Source organism: Phalaenopsis equestris, unplaced genomic scaffold (genome assembly GCF_001263595.1).
Source record: "Phalaenopsis equestris unplaced genomic scaffold, ASM126359v1 Scaffold000600, whole genome shotgun sequence".
Lineage (NCBI taxonomy): Eukaryota > Viridiplantae > Streptophyta > Magnoliopsida > Asparagales > Orchidaceae > Phalaenopsis > Phalaenopsis equestris.
Genome location: NW_018165040.1, coordinates 1444892 through 1467580, shown reverse-complemented (window position 1 = coordinate 1467580; position 22689 = coordinate 1444892). Strand labels below are relative to the sequence as shown.

The window sequence follows — 22689 nt, the reverse complement described above, 5'->3', positions numbered from 1 at the left end:
TAACATTTAAAATTTCTAGATAAATTTTGGGGCATTTACAAACATAAATAGCACACAATTCTTATGCAATAACATATTACACTTTTTAAAAACATAATAAATTTTTTTTTTTTTTGCATAGTTTAAAAAACAGAAGTGCTATGAATGTAAATATAAAAATTTAAGTGCGAGATATGTAAATACTTAAGAATTGTGTGATACGCATGTAAATTTTCCAAAATCCTTATGCATTCAACATGTATGACAAATCATGTATCACGGAATATATTGAATATTCGATGATAAAAAAATAACAAAGTTAAATGCGTAGGATAAATTGAGTAAGAGTCTAAATTGGGCTATGGTTTGCAAGTCACGTGACCAGTCCATTATTGAAACCACCATACTTGTCTTGTCAATTCAATAACCATATTATTCTTTGATTTATCGTAAGCATTTAACATGAGACAAATTTTATCATATATATATATATATATATATATATAATTTATGAGAAGTGATCAAACTACAATCAAAATTTAAATCATGGTGATATTTCCATTATTTTATTAAATTTATTGAATTAAAGTAGCATATGAAGGCTCTGTTTGGAACAACCGTAGCTCATTAAAAAATAGTTATGAAGTTGCTGAAAAAAAACTGAGGTTACTATTAAAATATTTTGTTTTTTTTCTTTTTTTGAAAAATCAAACCTCAACTAGAAATCTACCACCACACCTAGTCAAAACTGTGATGCAGTGCTCACGATTTCACCCGATTTACTTAAACAGACAAAACTACGGTACACTGCCACACCGCCGCTCCAAACAGACTCTACATAGGATCAATAATTAAATTTTTGTTTTTATAACAAGTTTAAAATTCATAACTATGTATAATTTTGATGGCACACTTATAATTCTCAATTTATCAATCTCTCAAACTTTTTTTGATCCAATTATTCAAATTTACATTGCTACTTTACTAGCTCATTGAGTCATCAAAATGAATAGATGTGGCAATGAACATTCATCATTTCATTGCTAAACTTATTATATATGGGCAATCATAATAACTAAGCCTAGTCCCATGGTAGGAAAATATTATAAGGTTATTTCCTTGCAAAACAAAGTAATAGTTTGAATTGTTGATCTATGATTAGTGCAAATGTGATTTTATTTTAAACATCAAATACAATTTGTCATTTGTTGGAAAGATTACAAGCATGAAAATTCCATGCATAAACATCAATTATCAAAAATATATATTATAAAAATTTGCAATTTTGTAAATCTTTGTGATTAAATTGCAATACTTAAAAATATCAGTTTATTTTTTTTTCTTTCATATAAATTATTTATAAGTAAAAAAGAAGTATTTTAATCTATCAGTTAATTTATTATGAATTAATTATTATTAACTAAAAAAAGTAAAATTGAGGTTGAGTATGTAAGTTTCAAAATTGAAGTTACATATCATCTTCTTAATTAATCAGTACATATATATATATATATATATATATATATATATATGCCTTATTTTTGCACGTGTTGGCAGCTATATACTATTTCCTCTACTTTTGTTGAATTGCAGCCGACAAACTTACATGATTTCAAATGATTGTTTATTCTTAGCACATTTCACTTTATTTTATTTGTTTTTTAATTGATAAATCATGAAGAACGTTTGATTGTGTTTATGATTTTTTTTTTGTGAAATATGAAAAAAATGTAAGGAATGTGTAGGAGAATTATAGCCTTAATTTCAAGGAAAAAGCTTGCTTGCGAAGTCGAGCGGAGTTGTGTCAGAATAACGACCATGATGTGCTGATCGTGGCTGAGAAAAAAAAAAATCGCTGCTATAAAGTGTATCGCGACCGTTGTCCGAACACAATGTACGTAAGTTTCTTTCAACTTGAAGCGGTTTTGAATGTATGTTTGAATATGTGTGTGAGCCTATGTGAGATAAAATTCATGTATGTATTTGAGTGTAGTGGATTATAAGTTTACCATTTTTAGATGAGCTAACAAGCTAAGCTCAAGCTAACCCCGACTTGACTCTTTAGCTCGTGAGCCAGCTCAGTTAAACAAATATTTCTACAAAATATACAATAAATATATTAAATTTTAAGATTTTATTTTTAAAGTGTTAACAATAATTTTAAAAAAAATATTTTGTATTTTATATTAATTGATTTCTTATTATCTCCCTCCTAAGTTCTAATTATATTTATCATTTTATTGTAACACTACATTAAATTAATGAGAAAAGTCCCAAAATAGTCCCCAACAATTTAAAAAAGATATTTTTATTCTCTGACTTTTAAAAAGTGTTAAATTAGGGTGCCTTAGGGAGAGAATATTTGTGTGGCTGGTATTTTGAAAATGTCGCACGACTGTTTGGTTACAACGTTCGGGCGGCGTTTTCAAAACACCACCCGCAATTTACTATTATACGCGGACGCGGTAGAGAGGCTGCGTCCTGCGTGTAGAAATTGTTTATTTCTCCTATTTTCCTTCTGCTTTCGATCGTCTCATCTATGCTTGTCTCGTGTCGAAGCCCTAACTTTCGTTGATTCTCTTCCTTTCTCTCGACCGTTGCCTTCATCCTCCTCTTCTTATCTCTGATCTATGCTTGTGGTGCTCTGTAAGTAACATCGTCACCTTTGTTTTGGTGATTTTCAATCTAGAGGCTTTTTCGGATTTGGAATCTCCCCTCATCCTTTAAAGTGAGAAGTTTATGGTGATCTATTTGAAAGAATGGCTTTCATGTGAAGGTTATTTATCTAGTATTTATATATCTGCGCTTATTTTCTGGTGTTCTGTCTTGGTGATTTTTTTCCAGAGTCTTTTTCGGGTTTGAAATTTGCTCTTCTTCTTTCATGTGAGAATTTTGTAGTGCTCTATTTTGAAAAGTGATGGATTTATCTGTGAAAGGTACCTCTGTGAGAACTTTCTCTATGTGTGTTGGTGGATGGGGCAGTTGAGCTTTGGTTTCTCTGTTTGTGTTGGTGGCTGGGGCAACTGGGCTTGCTTTCTTTGATGACTTGACTTTAGCCTTGGTTTCTCTGTGTGTGTTATTGGCTGTGGCAATTGGGTGTGGTTTCTATGTGTGTAGGTGGTTTTGTCCTTAATTTCTCGGGTGGCTTTGGCCTTGGTTTTCGGGCGTGAGAAATGCTTGAGCATTTCAGTTATTCTTTTTGCTATAACAGTTAGAAATGCTATGCTTATGTGGCATGTGCACGAGAAAGTTAAAATGATCTAAGTTTTATACGACATGTTGCTGCTTTACATTTCAGAATACTTGTTGAATTTTTAAATTCTTTTAACTTGACATGATTAGAATGGTGATTGCAGCTCCTTTGCATTAAATATTATATTATTTGTTAGTGCACTACTGCACCGATTGTGTTGCTCTCCATGGAAGCCACTTGGGTTATATTGTCCATATGTAATATGAGTTTCCATGCTTGGTGCAGGGAATTCCTAGGAAATCCTAACTGTAGAAGCAAAAGGCCATGCTTTAAAATATTTAAGTGAACTTATATGTTGTTGAAGGCATTGGTAATACACTTGGCTTATATTCTTATGGAGTAGGGTCAATTAATGGAACCAATGAGTTTGAGAATGACGCTTGGGTGTGCTCTCATGGCTTGGGTGTGCTCTCATGGCTTTGGGTGTGTGGTTTTTGTGGTGGATGTGAGGAGTGCTTGTGTTTAGTGATTTTGAGTGGCGTTTAGGTTGGCTAGGATGTGCTCTCCTGCCTTTGTGTGTATGGGTTTGGTGGTGGATGTGAGGTATGCTTGTGTGCGGTGTCTATGTGCGGTGTTAAAGGTGGCACGCACGCGAAAAAAACAAATTATCGAGTTCGGCATTCAAAATATAAAATTTATTACTAGGCAAAGCTTTCAAATTTCCTTACAGTTAGACAACCATCTTTTTCTTTATTTTTTTCCGCGTGGCCTTTTTTTTCTTTTTCTTTTTTTTTTTCTTAACAGCTTTCAATTTTTTTTAACAGCTAATTTTTATCATAGCAAGTGGTATGCATGTAAATAGCATACGACATTTTTTAATTAATAATTAAAATAAATTATTCATAATTTAAATAACTTTTTTCTTCTTTTTTAAATGCATTACATAAAATTATAAAAATATAGATATTAACTTAATAATTTGTTTAATTGATAAATAAATTTAATTTAATTGTTATAAAAAATTAAAATTCAAATATTCAATTTATAAATACACATGAATTTAGTGGAACATATGTAAAGTTTCTCTTAATTTATTTAATTGATCCAGTTAAAATTCAATAGCAGTTTTTTTCTTCTTTAACGATCAAGTAGAATAATCAGTGAAAAGTTATGACAAAATAATTATTATTAATATTTCTAAAAGTTATTTTGACAATTAAATTAAATTATGTTAATATAAATTTGAAATAATTATTCGACAAAACATAATTAAATTTAAATCAAATTATTAAGTTTATTTTTTATATTTTTATAATTTACTGTACTGTATTTGTAAATTAAAAAAACAATAACTCAATTATAATTAATTTTAATCATCCATTAAGAACTATTTACGTATATATCACTTCCAATTAGGGGTGTAAACGAGCCGAACAGGAGCGAGCCCGGCTCAGCTCCTGTTTGGCTCGTTTATATTTCGAGCTAAAAAAATGTGTTCGTGTTCAGCTCGTTTGCTTAGCGAGCCGAACACGAGCCGTTCACGACCCTAATCAGGTAGCCATCAGATGTTAAGGGTTGGGGCATGATTTAAAACGTCATTTGAATTTAATTTAATAATTTTTATTTTATGTTCTTCATTAATTCTTTTAATTGATTATAAATCTTTGTAGTCTTGTAGTCAATTAATTTTTTTAAAAAGACTGCTCATCAAAGATATAGTTATAATTGATTAGTAGTATTTCGAGTCAAAACAAACCGAACACGAACGAATAAATATTTGTTAGTATTGTTCATGTTCAGCTTGTTAAATTAGCGAATGAGCCGAACACGAGCTTCTTAACGAGCCGAACACGAACTGTTCGCGAACAATGAGCCGTTTCGACAGCCCTACTTCCAATGAAGAATAATAAAAAAAATTGAAAGCATGTTAAAAAAAAGGCCACGCAGAGAAAAAAAAGGAAAAATGTTTATCGGGCGCCTAATAATGGTATTTAATAAAATTCTAAAATATGTTTACATAACAATCACTTGAAATATTTAATATCACATTTTAATCATTCAAATTTAAAATATTAAAGATATATAATTTAAATATTGTGTAGAAGGTTTAATTTCTTAGATATTTTACATGCAATAAATTGAGCCCAAATTTTAATTTTAATGTTGTTCAAATATTGAAAAATTCAAAATATTTTTCTTGCATTTCATATATATAATTAAATAGATGAGATAAACTGTGATGCGTATCTCGGCCAGTCGGTTGGCATCATCGGTGTAAGCCCCTCAAGTCGTGGGTTTGAATCCTCTCTAGCACAATTGAACTTAAAGAGGTGACACTTGAATTATTAGACACATTAAGAGTGACTGGAAGCTTTTATAATAGCCTCTAGTCATTCATTTAAGAAAATAGAGATGAGATAAACTTTCCAACTTAATTAATCACAGAAAAATATTGGATTATTTTAATTGAGCGACTTTCTTGTGCGTTATTGTTCGATATTTTATGAACAATTTTTCGATTTGGAATGATCGTTTTTCCTACACCGTGATTTTAATTGCTCGAAGCCCTCGATTTACATACCAACAACAACCTATTATAAGGGTGAGTTTAACCTTCCAATTGAAAATTTATTTGATATAAGTATTTTGATGTGATATTCTTAATAAATAACAATGAACCCATAAATCTTATCACATGCTAATCTATTTCATTTATATTTTTTATTTTGAAGTCTGCATGTAAAACAAAAACTTTGATTAAGAATATTAAAATCGATAAACAAAAATAAATAGTTGTTTTTTCATTAATTATGAAAAATATCACAATCATTATCTTTTTTAAAATTAAAATACATTTCATTCATAAATTTAAATAGCAAAATTTAGAAGTTAGATATGTAAATACATAAAAGTTACGTGGTATGCATGAAATTTTTCTTAATATAATTATATAAATAGATATTTAATAAAGCCTCTAATAACTGGTCATATAAACTCAGGAAAAATACATTTTTTGGCTTTATTTATTAAGTGTATAAGTGAATTAAAGTCTCCTTTTTAGTAAATAAGACTTTATTATATATATTATTATTTATGTTTTCATTTTTACTAAGCTTTGATTGGAAACAATAAATTCGAAATTTTGTTAAACCTAATTCTATTTAATTGCTGAAACAATTTGAAGTGAGAATGGTTATGATAAATTCTGAGTAGAACAAACCCTAAATATTAATGATGTAAATGCATGTAAGAACTATACCAAAGACTAATTAGCTTATAAATGTGTTATTATTTTGTTTGATATAATTTTATCATGATCAACCTCATTAGATCTGATGGTGGTCTTCTGACAAACAGATTTGGCACAATACAATGATTTTAGGAAGAACCATGCAATCATTCCTCATGCCTTTTAAAGAATTTTTTTGTTTGATTTTGTATTTTATTGAGAAAATTGATGTTTTATGAATGGTGTATGTTGGATCCTCAGTTGTTTTTTTGTGAACAATACTTGAGAGTTTGAGTCGGGAAAAGGAGGGATAGAGAGAGAGAGTAGGCCAATTCCTTTAGAGAAGTCGGGGAAAAGTCTATTTATTTGTCTTTTAGCTTCTTATTTATAGAGGCGTATTTGTACAATTACAAAAAGGAAGAAATGGTTATGAAAATCGTTTTTAATACGATTAATTATGTTGATCTTATATCAAGAATGTATTGCAATTTGAATTTGAAAGTGGCGGCAACCCGACCAACTGACGCGCTTTAATTCGATCGAGCGAGGAAGCTGATCATATAGTGGTCGTGCCTGCCAAAGTAAAGAATTGGTTGGCCGACTAGCTATGATTGAGCGCCCTTGTAGGGGGCCTTTAGGCGATCAAGACTGCGAGCGTGGTCAGTTGATAGTCCCCCGTCATAGTATGTCGGTTGACTTTGATCGAGTGGTCGGTCATTGAATGAACGGTTCAAATCGTTCTCTTTTGGTCTGACGCCTTGATCATCCATCAATTATCCTGAACCGATGGATTGCTTTGAGATCCATGTTGATAGTTCTAGCGTATACATATTAGTTCCCTAACTTTTCTTTCTTCTTGAAAGTAACAACTACGATAAAGATATGGAAACTATTTAATAATCAGTGGAGCTAAAATCAAGAAAATTAACGAGACAATTAACTTTCCTTTGATTTTGTGCTCAACGTGCTTTAGAAATAGTCATAGACATGGCGGGGCATCTACTGCCGTCATTTTTTTCTTTTTCAGTTAAATGAGTTGCATCATGGTTGATGATTAGAGCCAGATCACTGTGGACCCCAAAGTTCTTGGCAAGGAGGGCTATGAGCCCTTGGTCCTTGCAAAGAAGAATAAGGTTAAGAATGGAAAATGGTCGAGGCCCAAACTTTGTCTACTGATCAAGTCAACTCGTTTGGGGAACTCGAGGGGCGAATGCCAAAAGTCTCTCTTCAGGAGGTTGCGGTCCCCGAGTCTGGCATGGGTATAAGTGTTGAAAGCCAACTGGTCTTGCTTGCTGGAGGGGTTAAGGAGTGTTGAATGGAGCCAAGGGGAGTGGCGATCACAGTGTCTTATGAATTGTCTGTTACTACATGAAGACAAAGGTATCTCACCTCAAGAAAAAGAAAAAAATCTTGGCAACTCTTTCTTCAATAGATAAATTCATGGGTATGTAAAGCTCTTTTTGGCTGTTGACAGTTTTTAATAATTTGTTGACATTATTCCCAATAAGGTGAATTGATCGAGCCAGAGGATTGACATGACGATGGACAGTCAAAAGATGATCATTAATTTCTATATCTTTCGACTACCACTACAATAGTTACAAACATTACTTTTATTCATTTTATATATTATGATTTATCAGCAGACCACCTAATGGAGAGCTATATTCTTAAATTTTGATATGTAAATTATATTAGATTAACATTTATTAATTCCCTTAAATTGAATATGAAATTATATAACATTTGAAGAGTTCAAAGTTTCTTGAAGCACATGTGACGGAATAGTTCAATAGAGAAATTGTGTTTGCTAACTATGTATCTTTGAAAATTTGATTGTAGAAAACCAGCTCCTATTAGGCTCAACAAAATAAAATATTTAAGTTTTGTTATTACTTGGGGACAGGTAACCCTTAAGTTTGGCGGATTTTAATATGTTGATAATTTGAAAATTAATATTATTTGCATTTATATTAATTCATGAGATTACACTTTTGAGAAAGGTTTTTGTGTTGATTTTGTAGGTTGCAACAGGAAATGGGCATCAAGAATCAAACGAAAACATGGAGCACAATTTGGCCATTGGGCGCCTAGGCATCAGAACCTGCTTAGAATCAAGCCACAACCCGAGAGCATGGTGTCATGGCACCATCCATGGGTGCTTAGGTGCCACGACAATGAGCGCGTAGGCGCCACAAACTTAGGCGCCCGATGGACAGTTCCAAACAGAGAGCTTGACACTTAGGCGCCAGACCCTGAGTGCCTAGGTGCTCAAAATTGAAACCAGTAGTTGAAGCAGCTCGGGCTTCGAGATCACGAGATATCATGGAATTCATTGAAAGGAAAATATAAAAATGAGAACGAACTGGAGAGGAGTCTTCTGCTTCACTTCAGTTCTAGTTTTTCTTCTCTCTGGGCGATGAGGAAAAATTCTTGCAGATCATCAACAACAGAAGATAGGAAGTGTGAGATACTATAGAGACTAAGTGCTTGTATTTCCATTTGTTTTTTTATTGTGAATAAGAGAAAGATAATAAAGATAATTTCTCGTATGTAGTTTGTTGTAATATATTATTTGTAAGACTTTTGTAATCCTGATTTCTCTTTTAAACAAATAAATGTGTTAGTGTGTACAGCATGAGTAGTGAGTAACTTTTCTATTTCTTCCTTGGGATGGGTAAGTAAGATGGATTGGTGTAAAAGGGCAATTTGTCTTTGAACAAAATAATTTTATGGTGATGATTAATTTTCTGAACTTCATTTACACTTCATTTTAGTCGTGTAATGTGTTAAAAATTGTTGCAAATTATAACTCTTGGAAGAGATTATAATGGAATCAACTAAGTTATTCACATTAGCCTATAGGAATAGGAATATATCGTGTAGGGTGATGTAAATATATGGGAAGAATGTTGTGATTGGGCTAGTAATAGGATTTATGGAAATAAAGCTATGTCTAGCCAAACTTCTTTATGCTACCAGAATGGGATAAAGAAGAGTCTTGCTCCTATTTGTCATGATGGGTTACTTCTATATGATTTTACATTCAAGGGTCTTATTCGAACCATTTTAGGGGAGAACCTTTACGTACTTGAATTCTCAACATCTTTTTTGTTAATTTAAGATTGCTTTTATAGGATTTAAATCAAACTAAAATTAAAGGCTATGACTAACAACTGTAGGGTAGAACTTTTTTTGTTAGAATTCCTCTCATTTTCTGTGGGATCGACAACCGAACTAAAATATTGTTACTATTGATACGCTACGTATGCTTGTGTGAGCCGTTCGTACTTTGTAAAACTTGGTGTGTGTCAAGGGCGTACATTCTAAGACTCTTCTTACAATGATTGACTCTCCCTCTGACGTCTAACTCTTCCCTCGATCACTGCCCTTCCTCCGACCAACCATCAGAACTCGATGACTTCCCCGACGGAAAATCTCCAGAATGACAGACCCAACAGATGACAAAAATAAAGTGTGAAGAGCGCCTAGTAGGGAGTATCATTAATGATTCATGCTTTAGTTATATAAATTTACTTGTTCTTATTGCAGATGTTAAAGAGCAAGAAAACAGGGGAACTTAATATGTATAGACAGAAAATGATGCTGAAACCTTACCAGGCCAAAACAAATCATCGCCGAAGACAAAAGTATTTCAGTCAGCCGGCTCGTGTCACTCGGTCAGTTAAGTTTTCTCCTTAGGCCATCTCACGTCAATCAACCGTCCATATCTCTCCTCCATCCACCTCACGCCAATCGACCGACTAGTTCTCTCAACTGGCCGATTAATTCGATCACGGATCTCGAGACTGTCTAACGGTTGGAGTAAAATGAACTAAAATTCCCTTTACTTCTTCTTTTTAAGGCATAACTGATATGTAAATTTTATATTTTCTACCCCCTTCTATCATCTATAAATCGGAGAGTTTCATGATGTAAGAGGGGCCCTTTTTTTAGGGGGATCCTCCCACTTGTAACTCAAGTTTTTAATGGAATAAAATGAGCCAAAGAGTTCCTGTAACACCCCATGTCCCCCCGACCGGGGGAAGTCTTCTTCTTCTCCTCTCTTTCTCTCTATCTCTCAATATTTTTCCCTTAATCCAACGCTTCATTCTTTAGGCATGGCTCGTTGGACAGATTTGGATTCACACATAACAACACTGGAATTAATTATCGTTGAATCTTCAATAAGATGTTATGTTATGACTATATTTTAGATACAACGTTACAAGCAAAGGTGGCAGACGGTGACGAGCAGGGGCGGTCGACGAGCTGTGGTTGCCACAAAGGTCAAAAGTTATTGTCTTGTCTTCAGTAGAGAACTTCACTTGAATTCTACTCATTTTCTTTTCCCCTCAAGTTAAGAGAGTGATCTGTTTATAGCTTAAGAGGAGGATCATTTTGATCCTTTGATAAATAAATCTCATAACCATATGATTGAACGACCCATATTGATCCTCCTCCATCATAAATAATTATTTTGATTTGAGAGTATTAATTACTTCATAATTAAGCGAGTTTATTGTCACAGACAAAAAGTCTTACATCGGCTAGGTGTAGGGTCAAAAAACAGTATTTAAGTCTCGGGCTGCCCACCACTTGAAGAGCTCTTTTGGGAGATGACAAGTGGTATCAGAGTAGATTACTGTCTGTCAGGAGTGTGGACTCTCCATGATCTAATGAGACCCTCAGTGGAGTCGATCCGTGATGAGGGTGTCATGTGATTGAGTGGAGGAGAATGTCACAGACAAAAAATGTCTCACATCGGCTAGGTGTAGGGCCGAAAAGTAGTATGTAAGTTTTGGGTTGCCCATCACCCCGAATAGCTTTTTTGGGAGGTGTCATTATGCTCGTTAGGTTTCTCTCATTCAGACGTGTGATATGAATATGAATATGTTAAATTAGGAATTCATCTGACTGTTCGATTAACGATTTGAAGTCTTCAAATATGCTTTAAAATTTTGATATAAACTTGACTTGACTCGGATTGAAATAATTTTGGTATCATTAGTTTCAATATTGTTGATACGTCCAAATTAACTATAATTTTGTGGAAAACATAGCCCCAAATAATTTTAAATTTGAAACTAAAATTTTTCTTACTAAAACATATCCATAATGGCAAAAAATACAGTTTCTTGATAAGGCATCAACTCCAAATTAAACTTAAGAGAAAAATTCAATATTAAGAAAAGCACAAATTATTCTGGCGAGGGGCAACACATCACAGGTGAAAGCAAAATAGTTTAAAAAGCCAATCGTCCCCATGATGAAGTGGCGCACCAGAGTCGTGCCAGTTTTGGCCACGTTGTTTCAACGTGAGCGCTGACGTTCAATCTTCAATGTACACCGACCATTCCGCTCTCTCTTCTCCCTCGCAGGTTTTTATTTCCGTTTTTGTTTCGTCTACGATCTTATAACAATCTACCACAATCTCTCCGTATAAAAATACTCTTACTCTTCTTTGACCACTTGTTCTGCTTTAAAAGAGAGTTTTGTTTGATTCAGCGGTTTCTTTCACCTCTTCATTTTGGGAGTTTATCACGCATTGTCCGATGATGCTCATGTCGTGTATTTAAAAAAGCAAGTTGTTCTTTCGTTGTCAATGGAAAGCCAATTTGGCTTCGCAATGCTTTTCAGGGTTTTAAGATTTGACAAACCGGCTTTTTAAAAGTTTTCTGGTGGATTACAGGTTGGAGAAGGGTTTCCCGGATTGTTTAATGCTTTAAGATTTCTAGTGCAGGGTTTGCTGCAATTTTTTTCTTTTCTTCCTTGATCTTGAATTGAAGGCGTTGTGAAGAATCCAAAATTTTCTACTTTGTTGTTTAGGATCGCTTAAAATAGCATTTTGATTGTTTGGAGGAGGGAATAAAGTTTGAGGAACCGCAAAGATGGAGGTTTTTGCGCGTAAGGAGGATGAGCTAACTCACTGAGTTTATTACTTTATAATTCAGTTTTCTTTCATATCAAATTAATGGTTTTCTGTTGAAATATTTAGGTGCTGGGCTTCTCTTTTCTGCGGATTCTGCTTCCTTAAAACAAGGTGGCGATGTTTGTGGTCCTGCGGGAGTGCTCTGCTCGTCCACACGTTCGAATCATTTGCTTGTTAGCTTAGTCAGTTTGCTCCTAGCTGTCGCATTCTTGATCAATTTCTTTATCAAGGCTGCCTTGTCAAGGAATGTTAGACTGCGACCTCTCTTCAGTTTCTCTTCACCGTTGGAAACAACCTGCTCGGCTCTCAATGGAAGTCTGGGATTGGTATACTTAGGAGTTTTTCTAACGATATTGGAAGAGAAATTAACAAAAAGGCCTGGCCTTTATCCTCTCCATTCATGGCTTGTAGTTCTATATATAGGTTTAACTTGGCTGATCGCATGCATGATGGTGAGCATGCGAGTAGAGTTGCTAGGAGAGATCTTTAAGAAAGTATGGTGTGTAGCCTTTACTTTGCTTGATGGATTTCTCTGTGTATCTTCCATTCTAGATTTAGTTGTAGTGAAGAGAAGATCCATCAAACTATTTGTAGATATCTTCTCTTTGCCAGAAGCAATTTTTATGCTTGTGTTGGTCATGAAGATGAAAAAACCTTCACAGAATTCTAGCAGCATAAACAGTTCTTTGTATGAGTCTCTTAAATCTGAATATGACGGCGACTTAGTTGATTTAGATGATCATGCTTCAATTACACCTTTTGCGAAAGCTGGCTTCTTTAGTAAATTGTCATTCTGGTGGTTGAATCCTTTGATGAAGAAAGGCTATGAGAAGCCATTAGAGGAGAAAGATATTCCTTCGTTGGGGAAAGATGACCAAGCGGAGACGCGCTACTCCTTGTTTCTGGAGCAGTTGAACAAGCTAAAACAGAAGCAGCAGACTGTTTCTCCTTCTGTTTTAAGGGCTATTGTGTGTTGCCATTTAGATCAAATTTTAGTATCAGGGTTCTTCGCACTGCTTAAGATTCTAACACTCTCTGCAGGTCCTATTCTACTAAAAGCTTTCATTAAGGTATCATTAGGGAAAGGAACTTTTAAATATGAAGGTTTTGTGCTGGCCATCGCTTTGTTTCTGGCAAAAATATTAGAGTCCTTATCACAGAGGCAGTGGTACTTCCGAACCCGAAGGTTAGGTCTGCAATTGAGGTCTTTGTTATCAGCAGCCATTTATCAGAAGCAACTCAAGCTGTCAAACTCAGCTAAACTTCTCCATTCTTCTGGAGAGATAACGAACTATCTCACCGTCGATGCTTACAGAATTGGTGAATTCCCATTCTGGTTTCATCAAACTTGGTCGACTAGCTTCCAACTCTGTATAGCCTTATTAATTCTCTATAATGCTGTGGGCCTTGCAACTGTAGCAGCCATGGTTGTCATAATCCTTACTGTGCTCTGCAATGCCCCGCTGGCCAAGCTGCAGCACAAGTTTCAGACAAGACTCATGAGTGCTCAGGATGAGAGACTGAAAGCTTTGTCAGAAGCTTTGGTGAACATGAAAGTACTGAAGTTGTATGCTTGGGAAACACATTTCAGGAAGGTTGTGGAAGGCTTGAGAGGGGAAGAGTGTAAGTGGCTTAAAGCTTTTCAGCTTCGGAGAGCTTATAATAGCTTCTTATTTTGGTGTTCCCCTGTTCTAGTATCTGCTGCTACGTTCTCAGCCTGCTATCTCCTTAGAATTCCTCTTAATGCGAGTAATGTATTTACTTTTGTGGCCACATTGCGCCTTGTTCAAGATCCGGTTAGACAAATTCCTGATGTTATTGGAGTGATCATACAAGCCAAGGTTGCGTTTGGTAGAATAGTTAAATTCCTCGATTCGCCTGAGCTGAAAACGAAAAGGTACAGCGTGAAAATGAAGAAATCAATAGTGATAAATTCAGCTAGCTTTTCATGGGACGAGCATTTTTCAAAGCCTAACTTGAGGAATATAAACCTCGAGATCTCTACCGGCGAAAAGGCGGCAATTTGCGGGGAGGTTGGATCAGGAAAATCGACTCTTTTGGCGGCGGTCCTTGGAGAAATAACTAAAACAGAGGGCATGGTAATGCCCTTAAATATATATCACATCAAAAACACAACCTTTTTACATTTATACCACCCAAATCTTTAATATGATATCAAAGATACCACCTTTTTCATACATAGATAAGATAGTATGTATGTAAAAAATGGAAGTTTGGGTATCAGATAGGTAAATACAAAGGAATTGAATGGTATGCATATAATTTTTTTTTTTTTGGCCCTTTTATCAGCTTCTGCTTATATTTACTGCAGCTGGAAAAAGAATCCTGCTTTACTTCTAAAATCTGTTTTTTTTTTTTTTTGTTGTAAAATTGCATTAAATGGCTTTCCTGATTGGAAATTTGCAGGTTCAAGTTTCTGGAAAAATTGCTTATGTTTCCCAGACAGCTTGGATTCAGACTGGAACTCTGCGGGAGAATATTCTATTTGGGTCCCCAATGGATGAACGAAAATACCATGAAACGCTGAAAAGATGCTCATTAATTAAGGATATTGAGATGTTGACTTTTGGAGATTTAACCGAAATTGGGGAAAGGGGAGTTAATCTGAGCGGCGGACAGAAACAGAGAGTTCAGCTTGCCCGTGCTCTTTATCAGGATGCGGATATATATCTTCTTGATGATCCTTTCAGTGCTGTTGATGCTCATACTGCCAGCAGCCTTTTTAATGTAAATTCTGTTACATATTAGTCGTGCTATTAATGAATTGCGGAGGACCCATGTAAATAATGTAATTGATGATATGCAGGAATATGTGATGGGTGCTCTTTCGTCCAAGACTGTGTTGTTAGTAACACATCAAGTGGATTTTCTTCCGGCATTCAACTCTATTTTGGTAAGTGCTGCTGTACCTTCCTCTTGATTTTTTATGTCACAGATTTGTGGTGTTGAATCCACGTGCATAACTTGTTATTATCTACGTCATACTTGAGAGCTACCAAATACTATCGAGTACATGTGCTTGCCTATTTTGTTAAATGATTCGTACTTTGGGACAAGCCGTGCACTGTTGAATCATGTGTATAACTTTTGATTAGTTTAATTTATGTCTACTTTGAGAGCTACCACCTTTAGTACGGTTTTAAATGTTATTTTATAACCTTAGGATAACGTGGTGATCTAATCTGAAAGCCGATCATATTATTGAGAGAGAGACAGAAGTGCCAAAATAGTCACTTGGTTATTTAAATGGAGTTATTTTAGTTTTAGATTCTAAAAGTGTCAAATTTGTCCTTCTATTTTGATATGGGATTGATGCATGCCGGAAGATTTCCGGCAAAGTGATTATTTAGCGTATTAATGTTGCATGAAAATCCAGCGCGCACACTTTGATAATTAAAGTTACAGATAGAGACACCATAAGTTTTTACATGGAAAACTCTAAAAAGGGGAAAAAATCATGGGACCTAGTCTAGTTAAATAATTCACTATTTAATGGTGAGTACACAAGTCTACTCTTCTCCCGAGTTAGGGAAGATGAAATTATAAAGTTGACATGAACAATATTTCAACAATAATAGTCGTAATGAGTTGCGAAAGCCGTGGTCAATTGCTCTGGAGGCAATAGTTTGATGTGAATTTTGTAGATGATAGATGTAGCGTCAGTTTGTCATAGAGGTCGAAGTTGAGAGTTACATGAGTTGTGATAAATTTCGTAAGGCACAGAGGCCAAGGTTGAGAATTGTATGAGTAGTGATAACGTCCGTAGACCATAATGGTCGAACTTATGAGCAGCATGATTTTTGAAGGGTTAGGGACCACGATGACACTAAATTAGGTTGCTTAGACGAAAGAACCCATTGTTGCTGACAAGAGTCCTTAAATTAGGTTGGGTCGACTATCTTCTCAAACTAAATAGGTGGGCGGTTGTGATGTCCCAGGATGACAAAACCATGAGATCTTAATCATGTTTATCATTGTTTCTCCCACAATCCTTTTTAAGCTCAATGTGATAAATTTTACAATTTAAAATGTATACATGTTGCTACTATATGTTGATTAGTTAGTGTTAAATGAATAGCCTTAATCGAAATTGATCTCCTATTATTAGGAGAGGTAATTAATCATGCGACCCATTGTGATATCTGTGCCTATGAGAAACCTCGAACCCCACATCAAAAAAATCATCGCAAAATGAGGGTGAAATCGCTGCGTAGGGTCTTATCTACAACCCAATCAGCATTCTGAAAAGCTAACCCTTAAAGCTCTCTCAAACAATAACAAGAAGAGTTTTGTGCATCAAAATTTTCGAAGCCTACGATATACACATCTTTAATAACTTGAATATGAGTAATAGCAACACATTTCTTTTTTAGAATTGTCTAAAGTGCTTTTCTTGGAACTTTATTTTGAGCTTTTTTAATTCAATAAAATTTATTTGTAGTTCCTCCTTATTTTCTCTACATTTCTCCATCAAATCTCTCAATAAATGTATAACTTCCATAATAGACTTTCTTGGCATAAATCCAAACCAATTTTGAGAAATTTTTATATTCTATGTACAATTACTTTCTCCCGTAACTTTAGTATATGAGAAATTAATTTAATTTTCCTATAGTTTGCATATTCTTGTGCATCCCTTTTATTCTTAAAATTGTGAATCAATATACTATTTCTCTACTCTTCAGTTTTTTATATAATATTAAAAAGTTTAGCAAGGCAAAGAATTCATAGATCGCTTAAACATTTCCACACTTCTGTTTGAATATCATTAGGTTCTGTTATTTTTCCACACTTTATTTTCTTTAAAGCCTCCTCAATCTCTATTATTCTAATGTGATGTTAGAAAAAATAACAAATATTATTATTATTATTTATAATATTAAGATCACTAAAGCTGATCATATTTTTATAATCTTCATTGAATAGTTTAACATATTATCTTACTCATCTATGTTGAATATTATCATTTGAAAAAATACTTTTTGATTTTCATTCTTAACATACTTGAACTACAACCTTACCTTTATTATTCTCTTTGCTCGGCTAACTTATATATATAGTTCACTGTTTTTAATATCTAATTTTGTTATAAATATCACTAAAAATAAAATTTTTAACATCACAAACTGATCTTTTAAACTTAAAAAATGTCACCTTATATTTTTCTCAGTTCTCTAAGCTCTTACATCTAAATCAATTTTTATAATAATTTTTTTTTATTTTTTATCTTTGCTTACACATTATTTTTTCACCATCATCTATATTTATTCATAATTTTTTTATTCTTCAAGCACAACTTTTAAAACTTGCTTAATAATACTCTTCATTTTATTTCACATAATATTGGCTCGTCATAAATATCCCAAATATTATGATCTTAAATTTTACCCGTAAATAATTTTTTTGTCTACTAAGTACTCATATCTAGCTCTATAATAATATTTTGTTATATTTTTAATCTTCCAATCTTTAATTTTAAAATTTAAAACTAATAATTGATGCTGGGTACCTAAATTTTCACCTAGAATGTCTCTATAATATTTACAATTTTGACCATCTATTTTTCTCATAAGAAAATAATCATGTGCTTGATTAGATCCATTATTATATGTGATAACATGTTCATCTTTTTTTTTTAAATCAAATATTAACAATAACAAAATATAAGTTAAAGCAAAGTCTAATATGACTATACTTTTTTCATTAATCACTTCAAAATCATAGCCACCATGAATACTTCTAAAAAAATTTTTCATTCTACCAACATGTCTATTTAAATGTCCTCCAATAATTTTTTTCTTCGAGAGGTGTCATTTGTATCAATTATTCTAAACTATTTCAAACTTTTTCTTTTAACATATATTCAAATCTAATTGATGAGCATAAGCACTTATAACATTAAAAATCTTAATATCAATAACAATTTTTAGAGCGATAACTCTATGTTCAATTCTATTAATTTTTACAACTTTATCTTTCAAACTCTTTATCTATAAATGCATACATCATTTTTAATACGATTTTTACTTGAATACCAAAGTTTAAAATCTAAGTTATCACTCTTCTTAGTCTTTGCTCAAACTCATTTAGTTTTTTGAATGTATAAGAAATTTATCTTCTTATGAAATATAATATCTATTAATTCGATTAATTTACTCATGAGTATTTATATTCCAAATACTTATTCTAATATTAGTTTCATGGACCAAGTTCTTTGTCTGCATATGTCCATAATGTGGGAACTCTTGTTTATTTAACCCAAACGTATGACACAATACTAATTACAAATTAGTAGGCACGAAGCCAATTACATACAAGGAGAGCACAAGCAATGGCGGAAGTTTTGCACCCTCTTCCTCCTTTCCTTTCTCCCTTCCACAAATTTGTTTAGTAAACCTTTCTTACTCCTCTCACTTGAAGTCCTACTATTTCCACCACTGAGCACAAATGTTGTGTGATCAAAATTTTCTATTCTTAGATTAACAAATGCTGATATACCCTTGCAGCTGATGTCAGATGGGGAATTTATTTCTGCTGCTCCTTTCCATGAATTATTGGCTTCCAGCAAGGAGTTTCAGGAACTTGTCAATGCCCACAAAAATACTGTTGGTGCTGAAAGGCTTGATCAACTGGATTCTAATAAAAGAAACAAATCATCTATCATGGAGATCAATAATGATGATGGGGGAAAACAACCAATGACCAAAGACACAAATGGAGCAGAGCAGCTGATTAAGAAAGAAGAAAAAGAAGCTGGAAACACTGGAATGAAACCTTACTTGCAGTACTTGTCTCAGAACAACGGTTTTTTGTTTGCCTCACTAGCTGCACTTTCTCATGCCATATTCATGGGTGGTCAGATTTCCCAAAATTCATGGATGGCTGCTAAAGTTCAAGACCCAGAAGTGAGCATGCTAAAATTGATTTCAGTGTACTTGATGATAGGATTTGGCACCGTCTTTTTTTTGTTATCCAGATCCATATTTGTTGTCGTTCTGGGCATGGAGTCATCAAGATCTCTGTTTTCTCAGCTGCTAAACTCTCTGTTTCGTGCACCAATGTCGTTCTTTGACTCCACGCCTCTGGGAAGAATTCTTAGTCGGGTAATGAAGGCGTTTCAGTTCTTATAAGCTGTTAATTCAACTCTTTTATTTTGTGTTTATCTGAAACTTTAATATAATTCTCATGCAGGTCTCCTCTGACCTTAGTATTGTGGATCTGGATGTGCCATTTGCCTTAATTTTTAGCTTCGGCGCCACATTTAATGCCTATAGCAACATTGGTGTGCTTTCTGGTGTTATATGGCAAGTTTTGTTTGTTGCTGTACCGTTGGTCTACCTTACTCTTCGTTTACAGGTTTGTTCTACATATAATACCTTTTCTGATTAATGGATTCCTAGGTTTCATAGATCCATTTTACTTTGTTACAAAACAGAGGTACTATCTAGCTTCAGCAAAAGAGTTGATGAGAATTAATGGAACCACTAAATCTCTAGTAGCAAATCATCTTGCTGAATCGGTATCAGGAGTGGTGACAATCAGAGCTTTTGAAGAGGAAGATAGGTTTTTTGCTAAAAGCTTGGCTCTTATTGACAAAAATGCCAGTCCCTATTTCCATAACTTTGCTGCAAGTGAGTGGTTGATCCAGCGTTTGGAGACCATGAGCGCTCTTATTCTTTCTTCTTCAGCTCTTGTCATGGCTATACTTCCTCCAGGAACTTTCAGCCCGGGTTAGCCATCTGTCATCACTTCCTCCTCGAAATTTTTAAACCGTGTAGGCTACATTTTATTAGAGTGGTGGGATTATATTACAAATGAGCACTCTTTTCATTACCTGCAATATGCTAAATTTTTATTTCTCATTGCCTTGTAAATAACATTTTGCATCTCCTTGGAACAGGTTTTGTTGGGTTGGCGCTATCTTACGGCCTATCCTTAAATATGTCACTTGTTTTCTCAATACAAAATCAGTGCATGCTCGCAAATTACATCATCTCCGTCGAGAGGCTAAATCAATACATGCATGTTCCAAGCGAAGCTCCCGAAGTCATTCGAACCAACCGACCCACACCCAATTGGCCGGCTTTTGGTCGTGTAGAGTTCCAAAATCTTCAGGTACTTACCAAATGCTTTTTAATTCTTCATTTTAAATTCATGAAATATCTTAAATATTGCAAATTTAACAATTATTCAACTTAAAAATGTTTATTACAAGCAGATCAGATATAGGCCAGATACTCCTCTTGTTATTCAGGGGATCAGTTGCGTTTTTGAAGGAGGAGACAAGATTGGAATTGTGGGGAGGACCGGAAGTGGGAAGACCACGTTGATCGGGGCTTTGTTCCGGCTGGTTGAACCGGCCGGAGGGAGGATTGTTATAGATGAGATTGATATTGCTGAAATTGGCCTGCATGATCTAAGATTGAGATTTGGAATTATTCCTCAGGATCCCACCCTGTTCCATGGGTCTGTAAGATATAATCTTGATCCATTGGGACTGTATGAAGATCAGCAAATATGGGAGGTAATGTTGTTCAAAGTAGTAATTTAATCCATGGATGAGCTTGGGTGCATCTTTTATTCAGATTTGTGTTAGTTTTATCAAAAAACTCTTGAATTCTTTCATTAGACCTTAAAGCTTGAATTTTGATTGTTGAACTCTGCTGAACAGGTTCTGGATAAATGTCAACTTCGAGAAGCTGTCCTAGAGAAAGGAAGCGGTCTAGATTCAATAGGTAACAATTTACAGTTCCACCAATTTTATACCGTCATGAAATTATGAAAACATCAAGCTCTTTTACATTTCATGTTCTTAAAAATCAAATATTTACGCTTCAGTGCTTGAAGATGGATCAAACTGGAGCATGGGACAGCGACAGCTATTCTGCTTGGGCCGAGCATTGTTAAAGAAAAGCCGCATACTGGTGCTCGACGAGGCCACAGCATCAATCGACAATGCCACCGATGCCATCCTCCAAAAGACTATAAGAACAGAATTTGCAGACTCCACGGTCATTACTATTGCCCATAGAATTCCAACTGTGGTGGATTGTACTAAGGTTCTTGTCATTAGTGATGGTGAGTTTCTATCAGTCTGATCCATCCTTTTCTTTTAGGGATCGCTAGATCGTAGTTTGTTCATGACATGATTCTAATCATCAAAAAATCTGTACTGAGATAAAACATTCTAACACCAAACGACGAACTTCATTGATTCATGCAAAGGTTTCTTCCATTTCACACTTTTATGAGGTTATGAGAAGCTCTTATTCTCTATGCAAGGAATTAAAAAAAGGGATAATTACATAAAATTTAACATTATTATTGAGTGAGCATATAAAAGTTATTAAACTGCATGTCAATGATGTGATTTTATATTTCAGGGAAGATGGTAGAGTATGATGAACCAGTGAAACTCATGAACACAGAAGGATCTCTGTTTCGGGAGCTCGTCAATGAATATTGGTCCCACACTGCAAATGTAAATGTGTAGTTAGCACGTAGAAAGACGACTTAGAAGCTTTTTGCGAGTTCAAACGAAGTTGCTGTTGAGCTTTACGCTCGAAGTTTATTGTGCATATTGCAGCTATTGAGAATGTGTGCATGAAGTTGGGAGGGAGGCTTAAGTGCTCCTTTATTGATGCTGAGCAGCGTTGTGTAGAGTTTTGCATGGATAGAAATATTTGAAGGAATTTGCATGCTTTTGTTTATCTATTTTTAAATTACATATTGTATTTATCATAGTTGATGAGCTCTCATTTTATATGTGAAATTAAAATTTTGTGTATTTACAAGTCTCTGGTTTATAAAGAGGCCTGTGCTTAAAAAGTATGATTTTCAATGTAAAATGAATGATGTTAACAATTCTGCTATGAGGAATTGTTTATTGAATTTTCTCCCTCCTATATTTGTGCGCCTGCTATATTTACACCTGGAATTCTGATGCAAACTCATAATTTCAATTTATGACTGAGCAATTTCTTTTGGGCTTCTTTGAAAGTATTGCCTTGTTTATTTATTTTTAAAGTTAGAATGGATAGAAATTGTTTACATTCAGTAAAAAGCTTAAAAAAGATCAAAATTTTCACTCATTTTCAAAATGAGTATTGTAGTAAATTAGCTTATTATTATTATAAAGTATAATTCAATTTTAGTCTCTCAACATCAATTTAATTACATATAATAACAATAACATAATTAGGATTTCAAGGTAGATTGCTTGATGAAATGGTACTTGAAATAAAGTATGATTTAAGTTCTAAAGCCCCCATATACAGTAGACTTAGTAATTAATTGCAGGCCATTGATTGCACAAGCCTTGTGCATTTTTTTTAT

The 22689-nt window shown here is 34.1% G+C and overlaps 1 protein-coding gene across 1 annotated transcript; it reads left to right on the top strand.

The window, feature by feature from the left end:
- Positions 1-11909: 11909 nt before the first annotated feature.
- On the top strand, positions 11910-22245 carry LOC110029628 (ABC transporter C family member 10-like). The gene is made up of 12 exons (XM_020731999.1): positions 11910-12308; positions 12400-14432; positions 14761-15081; positions 15161-15247; positions 18861-19457; positions 19546-19710; positions 19790-20084; positions 20255-20469; positions 20573-20878; positions 21026-21089; positions 21193-21432; positions 21738-22245. The coding sequence occupies exons 1-12, from the start codon at positions 12293-12295 to the stop codon at positions 21845-21847; spliced, it is 4449 nt and encodes a 1482-aa protein (XP_020587658.1). The 5' UTR covers positions 11910-12292; the 3' UTR covers positions 21848-22245.
- Positions 22246-22689: the final 444 nt, after the last annotated feature.

Excerpts from the sequence above, each read along its gene's own strand:
- LOC110029628 (XM_020731999.1), top strand. Across the intron at positions 20,085-20,254 it reads TCCAGGAACTTTCAGCCCGG|GTTTTGTTGGGTTGGCGCTA; the intron begins GTTAGCCATCTG and ends TCCTTGGAACAG. Across the intron at positions 20,470-20,572 it reads TAGAGTTCCAAAATCTTCAG|ATCAGATATAGGCCAGATAC; the intron begins GTACTTACCAAA and ends TATTACAAGCAG.